Source organism: Nerophis ophidion, linkage group LG15 (genome assembly GCF_033978795.1).
Source record: "Nerophis ophidion isolate RoL-2023_Sa linkage group LG15, RoL_Noph_v1.0, whole genome shotgun sequence".
NCBI lineage: Eukaryota > Metazoa > Chordata > Actinopteri > Syngnathiformes > Syngnathidae > Nerophis > Nerophis ophidion.
In genome coordinates, this window is record NC_084625.1 from 44,507,033 (window position 1) to 44,520,849 (window position 13,817).

At 40.6% G+C, this 13,817-nt stretch overlaps 1 protein-coding gene across 2 annotated transcripts in view; it reads right to left on the minus strand.

Annotated features, from left to right (window-relative positions):
* The window catches only part of ptprn2 (protein tyrosine phosphatase receptor type N2), a 437,308-nt gene that overhangs the window by 32,229 nt on the left and 391,262 nt on the right, over nucleotides 1-13,817 (minus strand). For both annotated transcript variants that reach the window (XM_061922231.1, XM_061922232.1), the window contains exons 16-17: nucleotides 13,603-13,680; nucleotides 4,508-4,627 (exon numbers count right to left, since the gene is read on the minus strand). In XM_061922231.1, the coding sequence (XP_061778215.1) occupies nucleotides 4,508-4,627; nucleotides 13,603-13,680 (198 nt within the window). The remainder of the gene's footprint in view (nucleotides 1-4,507; nucleotides 4,628-13,602; nucleotides 13,681-13,817) is intronic.

The following is a 13,817-nucleotide window of genomic DNA, read 5'->3' on the forward strand; positions in this document are numbered from 1 at the left end:
CAGGTTTGTATTTCTTCATTACTGATTATTACTCACTACAGACTTCCTGAGAGACAACAAACATAATAAAACATCACTTACTGTACAAGGTCTGCTGTCATTAGGATGCAGACTGCTAGTATGTTCATGTATTCCCATTTAGGTGAGGAATGACTCATAATCCTTGCGATGAAACGGGGTGGGAGTTACACACGTCTTTTTGTGTCTAAATGGCTGTCATTGAGTCCCGAAAGAAATGGTTCATAAAGGTAATAAAGTCAGCGAAAAAACAATGATGTGTAGAAGGAAATGGCTCCTAAAAATATCACTTTAATTATCTTGTGGAATACAAACGGACCATGCTCGTGTCTGCAGTGATCACTTTGTAAAATGTTTGTTTCAACATTTGATTTGTTTGAGAAGCTTTCTGGGATGCAATCGAGTTTTTTCATTACTACAATAGTAATGTTTGAGAGCAGAACTAAACATACGAAAAGGACAATAGGTGAGTTTGTGTTCTTTTGTGGTTGCTATGCCTAAATATAACTACCAAGACCTGTGTTAATTTAAAAAACGGATCACAATGTTCAAGTTTGTTTTTCTTCATCACTGATTATTACTCACTACAGACTTCCTGAGAGACAACAAACATAATAAAACATCACTTACTGTACAATGTCTGCTGTCATTAGGATGCAGACTGCTAGTATGTTCATGTATTCCCATTTAGGTGAGGAATGACTCATAATCCTTGCGATGAAATGGGGTGGGAGTTACACACGTCTTTTTGTGTCTAAATGGCTGTCATTGAGTCCCGAAAGAAATGGTTCATAAAGGTAATAAAGTCAGCGAAAAAACAATGGTGTGTAGAAGGAAATGGATCTTAAAAATATAACTTTAATTATCTTGTGGAATACAATCGGACCATGCTTGTGTCTGCAGTGATCACTTTGTAAAATGTTTTTTTCAACATTTGATTTGTTTGAGAAACTTTCTGGGATGCAAACGAGTTTTTTCATTACTACAATAGTAGTGTTTGAGAGCAGAACTAAACATACGAAAAGGACAATAGATTAGTTTGTGTTCTTTTGTGGTTGCTATGCCTAAATATAACTACCAAGACCTGTGTTAATTTCAAAAACGGATCACAATGTTCAAGTTTTTTTTTCTTCATCACTGATTATTACTCACTGCAGACTTTATGAGAGCCAACAAACATAATAATACATCACTTATTCTAAAAGGTCTGCTGTCATTAGGATGCAGACTGCTAGGAAGTTCATACAGTATATTCCCACTAAGGTGAAAAATGACTCATAATCCTCGCAATGAAACGGGTTTGGAGTCACACACGTCTTTTCGTGTCTAAATGGCTGTCAAAGTGTACTTTCATAGAGTCCCGGGAGAAGTGGTTCATAAAGGAAATAAAGTCAGCGAAAAAATGAAAGTACGTAGAAGGAAATGGCTCTTAAAAATATCACTTTAATCATGTTGTGGAATACAATCGGACCATGCTCGTGTCTGCAGTGATCACTTTGTAAAATGTTTGTTTCAACATTTGATTTTGCTGAGAAACTTTCTGGGATGCAATCGAGTTTATTCTCTACTACAGGGGTGCCCACACTTTTTCTGCAGGCGAGCTACTTTTCAATTGACCAACTCGAGGGGATCTACCTCATTTATATATATCATTTATATTTATTCATTTATGAAAGAGACATTTTTGTAAACAAGTTAAATGTGTTTAATGATAATACAAGCATGTGTAACACATATAGATGTCTTTCTTTCACGAAGACAAGAATATAAGTTGGTGTATTACCTGATTCTGATGACTTGCATTGATTGGAATCAGACAGTAATGATAACGCCCACATTTTCAAATGGAGGAGAAAAAAAGTTGTCCTTTCTGTACAATACCACATGAAAGTGGTTGGTTTTTGGCATCTAATTCATCCAGCTTCCATACACTTTACAAGAAAAACATTGGCGGCAAATTCCGTAGCTTGCTTGATTGACATTCACGGCACCCGAGGGTCTTGTGAGTTGACGCTGGCTGCTGCCAGTTCATTATTATGAAAAAATGACAGAGAGGAAGGCGAGAAACACTTTTTATTTCAACAAACTTTCGCGCCGTCCCTTCCGTCAAAACTCTAAAGGCCGACTGCACATTTCCTATCTTCACAATTAAAGCCCTGCTTCATGCTGCCTGCGCTAACAAAATAAGAGTCTCGGAAAGCTGGCGTGCACAAGTGATGTGCACGCCAGCTTTCTGAGGGATCGCTTGTGCACGCCAGCTTTCCGAGACTCTGTATTTAGTTAGCGCAGGCAGCATGAAGCAGGGCTTTTATTGTGAAGATAGGAAATGTGCAGTCGGCCTTTAGAGTTTTGACGGAAGGCACGGCGCGAGAGTCTGTTGAAATAAAAAGTGTTTCTCGCCTTCCTCTCGGTCATATTTTAATAATAATGATCTTGCAGCAGCCAGCGTCATCTCACAAGACCCTCCGGTACCGTGAATGTCATTTAAGTGACGTCTTGGTGAAGATTGATGATCACTAATTTTTAGGTCTATTTTTTTTTAAAAGCCTGGCTCGAGATCGACTGACACACCCCCCGCGGTCGACTGGTAGCTCGCGATCGACGTAATGGGCACCCCTGCTCTACTATATCATTAGTGTTTGAGAGCAGAACAAAACGTAAGAAAAGGACAATAGATCACATTAGTGTGTGCTCTTATGTGGTTGCTATGCCTAAATATAACTACGAAGACCTGCTTGTGCAAATAAATTAACGTCATGTTAGGTGCTAATAATAAATATTGTGATCGTTGGTCCAATCCAAAAATTGTCTATTTGTCAATTTTCACAACAGAAACTAAAAGCTTAGTTGTTGTGCGAGAAAGGTAAGTGGTTTATTCGACACGGACGAGCACGTTATTGTGTCTTTGGTGATATTTATTAGCACCAAGAAAATATCCTTAATAGTATCAATAAACTAGATCGTAGGCGATAACAGGCCTTGACTTTGACTGAATTATCTATGGCCGGGATGATATTTGATTAGTATTAGAACCGGCCCGCAAGCCACAGCTGCCTGCTGCTGTTTTGCACGCACCAATACTCCATCAGTGTTGGCGTTACAAATTTTCAGTCCCAGGGACCCCGTCAAGTCATAAAGATGGGGTCCCACAGTAAATATTTGGGGTCCCACCTTTTTGTAGCTGTTTTGAAAAAAAAAAAAAGATAATTGTATGCATTATCCTGTTATAGCTCGTATTCTATACTGTGTTTTGGAGAAAGGACGTCATGAACGTTCATTCATTTAAAAAATAATACAAAAGAAAATTTTTTTTAATGCATATGTAAATGTATTCATTTATAAACATTCATTCACTTTCTTCTTTCTTGTATGGATCCAAATTTTACTGCTGCGGGTATTTTTTTCTATATTTTTATTGTGATTTTTTCAGAATGTGTTTGTTCTTTTTTTGGCCAAAGTAAGACAAAGAAAACAATCTGAAGTTGTCTTCATTTTTTAGCTTCAGTGCCATGATTTCAATAGTCCGGCCCGTGTGTGCACAGATTTTCCTCCATGCGGCCCCTGAGCTAAAATGAGTTTGACACCCCTGCACTAGATGAATACATTTCTCGTAGGATCAACAGCATATATGTATGTATATATCTCTAACAAACATTGATAAACAACAGGGATATCTATAGCTAAATATTTAGACAACATATAACTTCACACCATTAAACTAACTGCAGACATGAATTGTCGATCAGACTAATATTAGTAGCGGGAAATCAACTGCAAATCTTTTTTCTCAATAGCATCACGATCGCAGCAGCACGGCACCCGTTATGTTAATCAAATACATTACTTAGCGATGCACGAATAAGTCCAACCAGTAGGAGGCCACGGGGAAGACTATGTCTCCCGGCTAACCTGGGAACACCTCAGGATCCCCCGGGAAGAGCTGGACGAAGTGGCTGGGGAGAGGGAAGTCTGGGCTTCCCTGCTTAGGCTGCTGCCCCCGCGACCCGACATTGGATATGCGGAAGAAGATAGATGGATGGATGAATAAGTCCAACTTTGTCTTTCACCGATTTATGTTTAATTAATGGACCCCTCAGATGTAAAGACATGATGTGCCTCCAATCTTGGAGCAATTTTCTTTGACTGTGTTTCATTTAAATCAATGATGGAGACAAAACCGATCAACGCAGCTGCTGTATCGGTCACATTTTTTTCTTAACGCCAAAGCATGTATCTCTCCTGTTTTATTATGCATCGATGCTTCAGTTTCGTTTGACCAATCACTACTTTTAATCATTGTTTGTATGTGTGTGTCAGTTGCTGTTTTGTTATTGAGCACAGCAGCGAAATAAACCTTGAGAAAGAAGGTGAGAAACACGACTGAATTCAAATAAGAACTGTAGCAAAGTATCGCAATCTTCACCTGGGATGACAGATTTCTAAGGGGGAAAAAAACAAGGCACAACTGCCTTATTTATTTCCGGCGTACCTCGTAGAAGTGGTAGACATCGGATCCCTCATCCGGCCAATAATGGTGGCACTGCTTGACGCCATTCTCCGAGACGGGGGTGAGCATGACGATGACCACGCAGCCACTCTCCCACACCATCTGCACGGGGAGGGAGGAGAGGCTAATAAGACACGGGAGCATCACGGACTGAGGATGAAACGGATTTGTCCATCTGGGTCCAGGAGGCTCAAATAAACTCCGCCGCCCTGCGTTGTCTGAGCCGGGGAAAATCTACTGTTTGCTCGGGAGAAGACTTACGAGGTTCCTATTAGAAAAAATGGAAGGGAACAGTGGGCCTTATTTTTTTAAATGCAGATAAATATTATTAGTTATTTATTTTATGATGAAACAAGCCGCTAATATGCAGGACCGGGCCTAAGCTTTGTGTGGCCCTAAATATAATCTTGTTTGTGGCCCAATTTGAGCCAGGAGGGCCCCAACCCCCCCTAAAAAACTAATTATTGCCTTCATTTGCTTGAAACTAGCTCAAAAAGGTGTTTGCATGTTTCCAATATTTTAAATTAAATAGGGTTTTTGACTTTTAAAGATGAGATTAACACACATATGGCCCTGCGATGAGGTGGCGACTTGTCCAGGGTGTACCCCGCCTTCCACCCGATTGTAGCTGAGATAGGCGCCAGCGCCCCCCGCGACCCCAAAAGGGAATAAGCGGTAAAAAAATGGATGGATGGATGGATGATTATTATTATTGTTAAAAAAAATCTGTCGTCAAAACTAATTTTAATCTAGCCTGGAAATGTCAGATTTGCCTTTTCTTCATAGAGTAAATATCCATCTTCTACCACCTGTCGCCCTCTGGGTTCGAGGTGGGAGCTGGATTCTATGTAATCATTAGTGGAAAACAATAACGATAATAATACATCATTTTTATTAGTGCTATTACTGGAGGTTAAAAGGGAACTGCTCTTTTTTTGGAATTTTGCCTATTGTTCACAGTCATTATGAGAGACATGACGATGGATGTTACTTTTCTTTATTTGCCTTCTGAATATTAAATACATGCGATCGAAAGTCCTCTTACAATGGAGCCTATGCAAGCCGTGCAATTCTGCCTATAAAGCCCTTAAAAAACATCCAAACACCTCCATTGATGTTTTATATGCACAATTTAAGTATATATGTAATGTAGTAACAGACACATTTATAACAACATTCAATATTTATGCATTTTGGTCATTTTAAGCATATGCGGTGCATTAATTTAAAAAACACATCGACGTTTGCTTTTTTTTCCCTTCTTCATCACTGATTATTACTTACTGCGTACTTTTTCAGAGTCAACAAACATAATAAAACACCCCTTACTGTACAATGTATGCTGTCATTAGGATGCAGACTGCTAAGATGTTAATACATTCCCATTTAGATAAGGAATGACTCAAAATTCTCGCGTCTTTTCGTGTTGTCCTCACCAGTTATGGGTCTTAAATGGCTGTCAAAATGTACCAACTTGTCCATGGTATCATCAATTCTAGTAACTATGGCTGTATTTGCAGCAATATTGACGTTGTGTGGATGTTTTTGAAATCCCTGTTTGTGTTCTCTGCTTAACCGTCTGATTACCACAGCGATTAGCCCAGCAGATGATAGAACTGTTCAGATGCACCTTCTGGCGGACGCCAAGAAAGATGAATCTGATGACGAAGATACCTACCTGCACGGTGTTCCTGATCTGTTTCCAGACCCTGGTGGAGGAAATAGTGTTGAACTCTGAGTGTAAACATCACTTGGCCCTAGGGAAATTAACTATTAACTGAAAATCGCAAGAAGAAATTATTAGGGATAAGAAGGTTCTGTGGAAGTTATGTGATAAACAGGAAGGAAATGTTACAATAATCATGTATATATATTATCACACAACTTTAGTATGCTTAAAGTCAGTTGCTATAGTTATTAGCTATTGTGCTCAAGCTGGACAATACTGTCTGAGGGGCGGCCTCAGCCGCAGATGTTATCTTTGTTTTAGCCCGCTAACAGCCAAGGACTTCAAGGACCTCAACAAAGATAAGATGACAGCGCGCAGACAAAGCAGAAACAAGGAAATCACAAGGCCCTCTGCACATTCTGTCACGTATTGTGCGTACTGGACCTGCTTTGCATAATATATGTGACCACGCCTTTTAGAGGCAGCCTCAGTGATGTTGACTGTGGAACTCCTGAATAAATAGAGGAACGTGGGAGCTGTACCTTAGAGCGTAGAGCGAGACTGTGACTAAGTGTGCAGCTCCATGCGTTCTTCTCATGAGCTAAATTGAACTCTGTCTCTGCATGGTTTCTTGCTTCTTGTCTGATTAATAGAATTCATCAGTGTTTGAACCTGACACCGGATACCGACTCTGACTTCTTCTGTTCAGGTGAGAGGCATGATTATTGTCTAAAATAAACTTACAGGGAGCAAGGAAGCGGCAGATCACTCGATGATGTAAACATTAGCACACACGATAGTGATCACGGCACCACTATAAATAAAAAGACTGCGTTAGCGCTTATGATAACAATATCACTAATACTTGGTCAAAATTCAAGTCACCAAATGTAAATGGAGTATTTTTGAATGGTTATTTATCGGCGAAATAGTGGTGCTCCCATTGGCTCCGCGGGAAGCAGACCTTTATTTACGTTTATTTACGTTTGTATTATTGAGAATGCATTTTAAAAATCCATAAGTCGTCATGTCTTTTGTAACGATTGTGAACGATAGGCAAAATTCTTGACGCTCAAAAAATAGTTTTAAAAATAGTGTTTGCTCTTACAATACCAATGTCGCTACAGTTTGGTTATTATCCAGGTTACAGAACGTAAAATGAAGTATTGACGGTTTTTGAATGCATTTTTCAAGTGATTTAGAGATAGAATAGATTTCTCCCACTTAGGGCTGGGCAATATATCGATATACTCAATATATCGCGGGTTGGTTTGTTTGATAGAAAATGACTATATCGTGATATTCGAGTATATGTTCTCACGCAGTGCTGGCATTGCAATGCAGGCTCTTCTTCACTCTTTCTTGTCTCTCCTTCTCACAGACAGCATGCGCACCTTCATACACATGTCACATACTGTCCCGTCATACCTCACATACGTATACGCCCTCGCGGAGCAGAGAGGTAGCAGCATGGGTAACATTAGCTATGTTGTGAGTGGTAACACGAGAGAAAGAAGGTGCGAATCTGGTAACAAATGAAGGAAGAATTAATTTCCAAGAAAAACAGCAGGGGGTCCATCATCTGGCCGTGGTTTGGCCTCAAGTGGGAATACGTCGAACGGACAACCGTAGTTTGTCAAGTGTGGGGCAAAAGCGTTGCTACAAAAAGTAACATTATTGCTAATATGTAGCATCATACGAGAGAGAAGGTGCCAATCTGGTAACAAATGAAAGAAGAATTAATTCCCAAGAAAAACAGCACGGGGTCCATCGTCTGGCGGTGGTTTGGCTTCAAGCCGGAACATGTTGAACGTTTATACGGCAGAAGCGTAGCTACCAAAAGTAGCAGCACTGCTCATTTTTAGCATCATTTGAAAAGTCCCCTGCTAGAGAATGAAGAGTGCTTACTCCGCATGTCAAAATCTCCATTCCGTGCAACACACCCACACCATCAAAATACCGAGGCAAACATTTCCAGATCAACACCGTATGAAAAAAATTTTGATTTTTTTTTAGTTGTGACTTCTCTCTCTGCATGAAAGTTTAAAAGTAGCATATATTAATGCAGTATGAACAAGAATGTTTTAATGTAGACACATAGAATTATCATACTGCTGTTATTATATGTATTAAGCGTTAATTCAAAGCTACGGCAAAATATCGTGTAACGCGATATGGCCTAAAAAATACCGCGATATTAAAAAAAGGCCATATCGCCCAGCCCTACTCCCATTTAGCTGCATTACCAGCCACCTAGAAGGAGGCAATTTTTACATGTTAGAATGAAGAAAAAAAACAAAAACCTTTTGTGCTCTCATAATGATTATGAATTATAAGGCGAAATTCCCCAAAAAGTGCAGTTCCTATTTATATTAATTCAAACAACGTAAGTATATGAGAGATCCTGACAGTAGGGCTGGGCGATATGGCCTTTTTTTAATATTTCGATATTTTTAGGACATATCGCGATACACAATATATATCTTGATATTTTGCCTTAGCCTTGAATGAACACTTGATGCATATAATCACAGCAGCATGATGATTCTATGTGTTTACATTAAAACATTCTTCTTCATACCGCATTAATATATGCTACTTTTATACTTTCATGCAGAGAAGGAAATCACAATTAAGTCAATTGACCAAAAGTGCATTTATTAAACAGTTATTAAGCAGTGGCACAAACATTCATGTCATTTCCAAAACAGAAAGTGCAAGATTGTCAGAGACATTTTAAAACAAGCTCTGAGTGCACTTTTGTGCATGATGTCACTAAGATGACATATCAAAACAACACTAAATTAAAGTGCACTTTTTGTACGGAAAACCACTACAATAGTTAAAAACAAATAAGGTGCACTTTTGTGCATGATGTCACACAAAATATTTCAATAAGTGTCACATGAAAATGAGCTGCATATGTCCTACGGTGTTGATATGAAAATTGTTGCTTGGGCATTTTGTGGGTGTGGCACCGAACGGAAATGTTGACATCCGGAGTAAGCACTCTTCATTCTCTAGCGGGGGACTTTTCAAATGATGCTAAAAATGAGCAGTGCTGCTACTTTTGGTAGCAACGCTTCTGCCGTATAAACTTTCAACATATTCCGGCTTGAAGCCAAACCACCGCCAGCTGTTTTTCTTGGGAAATAATTCTTCCTTCATTTGTTACCAGATTGGCACCTTCTCTCTCTCGTATTACCACTCGCAACACACTGTTAGCATCACAGCTAATGGTACCCATGCCACTACCTCTCTGCTGGGGGAGGGCGTGTGACGTTGCACGCGTGACGTATGTAAGGTTTTTTGATTGATTGATTGAAACTTTTATTAGTAGATTGCACAGTACAGTACATATTCCGTACAATTGACCACTAAATGGTAACACCCAAGTAAGTTTTTCAATTTGTTTAAGTCGGGGTCCACGTTAATCAATTCATGGTACAAATATATACTATCAGCATAATACAGTCATCACACAAGTTAATCATCATAGTATGTACATTGAATTATTTACATTATTTACAATCCGGGGGGTGGGATGAGGAGCTTTGGTTGATATCAGAACTTCAGTCATCAACAATTGCATCAACAGAGAAATGTGGACATTGAAACAGTGTAGGTCTTATTTAGTAGAATATGTACAGCCAGCAGAGAACATAGTGAGTTCAGGTAGCATAAGAACAAGTATATACATTAGAAGTACATTTGAGTTGTTTATAATCCGGGGAGATGGGATGTGAATGGAGGAGGGTATTAGTAAAGTGTTGAAGTTGCCTGGAGGTGTTGTTTTAGAGCGGTTTTGAAGGAATATAGAGATGCACTTACTTTTACACCTGTTGGGAGTGCATTCCACATTGATGTGGCATAGAAAGAGAATGACTTAAGACCTTTGTTAGATCGGAATCTGGGTTTAACGTAGTTCGTGGAGCTCCCCCTGGTGTTGTGGTTATGGCGGTCATTTACGTTAAGGACGTAGTTTGACATGTACTTCGGTATCAAGGATGTGTAGCGGATTTTATAGACTAGGCTCAGTGCAAGTTGTTTGACTCTGTCCTCCACCCTGAGCCAGCCCACTTTGGAGAAGTGGGTTGGAGTGAGTTGTGATCTGGGGTGGAGGTCTAAAAGTAACCGGACTAGCTTGTTCTGGGATGTTGGGAGTGTAGATTTGAGGGTTTTGGAGGTGCTGGGGTACCAGGAGGTGCAAGCGTAAGGTGCGCTTGTTTTAGGTCTCTGTGTGAAGGAGAGACAAGAAAGAGGAAGAAACGCATGCAGTTTAATGCCCGCAGCTAAAAGCAACTGCATGAGAACGTGCACTCAAATATTACGATATAGTCATTTTTTATACAAACCCGCGATATACTGTATCGTGTATATCGATATATCGCCCAGCCCAACCTGACAGTAGCCCTCCTTTCAACAAAATGGATAGCAGATGTTTTCATAAAGTGTTTGTGGCCCTAAACAACCACATAGAGCAGGGGTAGGGAACCTATGGCTCTAGAGCCAGATGTGGCTCTTTTGATGATTGCATCTGGGTCTCGGATAAATCTGAGCTGACATTGCTTAACACGATAAGTAATGAATAATTCCACTTGTAATCAGTGTTAAAAATATAGTTAAAAACATAAAACATTCTCGTGCATTTTTAATCCATCCACCCGTTTTCTACCGCACCTGTTCAAGAAGTTGCGTTAATGGTAAGAAGTAATTTATTTATTATTGGTTGGGAGTTCTTCAGACCACCAAACACTGACATGAGAGCCTGTTTCAGGGTTACAATATGTTTTTTATTTTTCAATAAGTCTCTCAGTTGCTTTCCGGCAACTGTCTTTTTCTCTTTCGTTCTCACTCGCACTCTGGCTCCAGCCCCAACCCCGTCTCTCCTCCTGGCTGCTGCTAATAGCAGAGCGACAGGTGATTAGATAACAAGGCCAGGTGGGCCATCTACGCAGCTGTCGCTGATTTCGAGGCCGGTCCTGGCAACACCCCGCCTCGCTGCAGGCCCGCAGGCCACCCCCTTCCACAGTTAGCTTCAGAATAACAATGTTATTACAAAGAATAAGAGACCTATTATACTCTAGAAATGTTGGTCTTACTTAAAAATGAACGTGTTTAGTTGTGTTCAGTGTTGAAAAAATTATTATATGGCTCTTACGGAAATACGTTTTAAAATATTTGGATTCTTGGCTCTCTCAGCCAAAAAGGTTCCCGGCTCCTGACATAGAGCGTTTATGCTAATATCCTCCGCTCCTTAAATTCAAAGCGTTTAGTGATGGAGGAGGGCCGGCAAGCGAGAAGCATTGTTCACTCTGTCAGTGCATGTCCAATTTTCCATTCTTTTCCGCCTGATTGGAAAAGATGTCGGAGTGAAGTTCACGGCTGAGCAGCTTTTTGCTGCGATAATATCTGGCAAATATTGATCGATGTTTTCATTCGAGGAGAAACGCTCTGCAGTTAAAAGCTACTGAGGTGTTCTACTTTTAATTAACACGGCTTCTGAACTGAAAGCAAACTTTGGATGGGGAGGAGAAGACGCCGGCTGGTCCCCCAGGATAGGATGTAGGTTCCGCACTTGTACATCTTGGTCACGGCTGGCCGCACGCGCTATTTGGGCAAGTGGAGGTGATGGGCTCGCTAATTACAACACTGCTGTCTTATTAACACATTGCGGCGCCGTTTGGCCGGCGAGCATCATTTGGCACTGGCTTGTAGTACAAGGTGATTCATTCTCACCGCCTCTCGTCTTTAGGAGACAAGAGATTCCTTTTCTGCTGGTCGCTTGGATTAAGGAAGCGTTGAAGGACATGTTTTAGCAGGAATAACATACAAACCCCGTTTCTGTATGAGTTGGGAAATTGTGTTAGATGTAAATATAAACAGAATACAATGATTTGCAAATCCTTTTCAACCCATATTCAGTTGAATATGCTACAAAGACAACATATTTGATGTTCAAAGTGATAAAAAAAAATTTTTTTTTTGCAACATGTGACAAAGAAGTTGAGAAAGGTGGTAATAAATACTGATAAAGTTGAGGAATGCTCATCAAACACTTATTTGGAACATCCCACAGGTGTGCAGGCTAATTGGGAACAGGTGGGTGCCATGATTGGGTATAAAAACAGCTTCTCAAAAAAGGCTCAGTCTTTCACAAGAAAGGATGGGGCGAGGTACACCCCTTTGTCCACAACTGCGTGAGCAAATAGTCAAATAGTTTAAGAACAACGTTTCTCAAAGTGCAATTGCAAGAAACTTGGGGATTTCAACATCTACGGTCCGTAACATCATCAAAAGGTTCAGAGAATCTGGAGAAATCACTCCACGAAACCAACATTGAATGACCGTGACCTTCGATCCCTCAGACGGCACTGTATCAAAATCCAACATCAATCTCTAAAGGATATCACCACATGGGCTCAGGAACACTTCAGAAAACCACTGTCACGAAATACAGTTGTTCGCTACATCTGTAAGTGCAAGTTAAAGCTTTACTATGCAAAGCGAAAGCCGTTTATCAACAACATCCAAAAACGCCGCCGGCTTCTCTGGGCCTGAGATCATCTAAGATGGACTGATGCAAAGTGGAAAAGTGTTCTGTGGTCTGACAAGCCCACATTTCAAATTGTTTTTGGAAATATGCGACATCGTGGAAGCGAAACATCCAGACTGTTATCGACGCAGAGTTCAAAAGCCAGCATCTGTGATGGTATGGGGGTGCATTAGTGCCCAAGGCATGGCTAACTTACACATCTGTGAAGGCACCATTAATGCTTAAAGGTCTATACAGGTTTTGGAACAACATATGTTGCCATTTAAGCGCCGTCTTTTTCATGGACGCCCCTGCTTATTTCAGCAAGACAATGCCAAGCCACATTCAGCACGTGTTACAACAGCGTGGCTTTGTAAAAAAAGACTGCCGGTACTTTCTGGCCCGCCTGCAGTCCAGACCTGTCTCCCATCGAAAATGTGTGGCACATTTTGAAGCGTAAAATACGACAGCAGAAACCCCGGACTGTTGAACGACTGAAGCTCTACATAAAACAAGAATGAGAAATAATTCCACTTTCAAAGCTTCAACAATTAGTTTCCTCAGTTCCCAAACGTTTATTGAGTGTTGTTAAAAGAAAAGGTGATGTAACACAGTGGTGAACATGCCCTTTCCCAACTACTTTGGCACGTGTTGCAGCCATGAAATGCTAAGTTAATTATTATTTGCAAAAAAAAATAAAGTTTATGAGTTCGAAAATCAAATATCTTGTCTTTGTAGTGCATTCAACTGAATATGGGTTGAAAAGGATTTGCAAATAATTGTATTCCGTTTATATTTACATCTAACACAATTTCCCAACTCATATGGAAACGGGGTTTGTACATGCAGCAAGAGAGAAAACGCGGGTCTTACCTGCCAGAAATCCGCCACGGTGGAGGGTAGTGGGCCCTGCGAGGCGATGTAAGTGGGGTTGCGAGGGTCGTGGTCCATCTGGGAGGGAGAGAAGAGAGTGATGCCGTGTTTGGACAGCTGATGGATCGACACGCATTTGGGGTGGTCGAGTGTTCTGTCCTCCTTCCCTCCGTCCGGCGTCTCGCATGAGATTGCCGACTGCGAGGTCGAAGCTA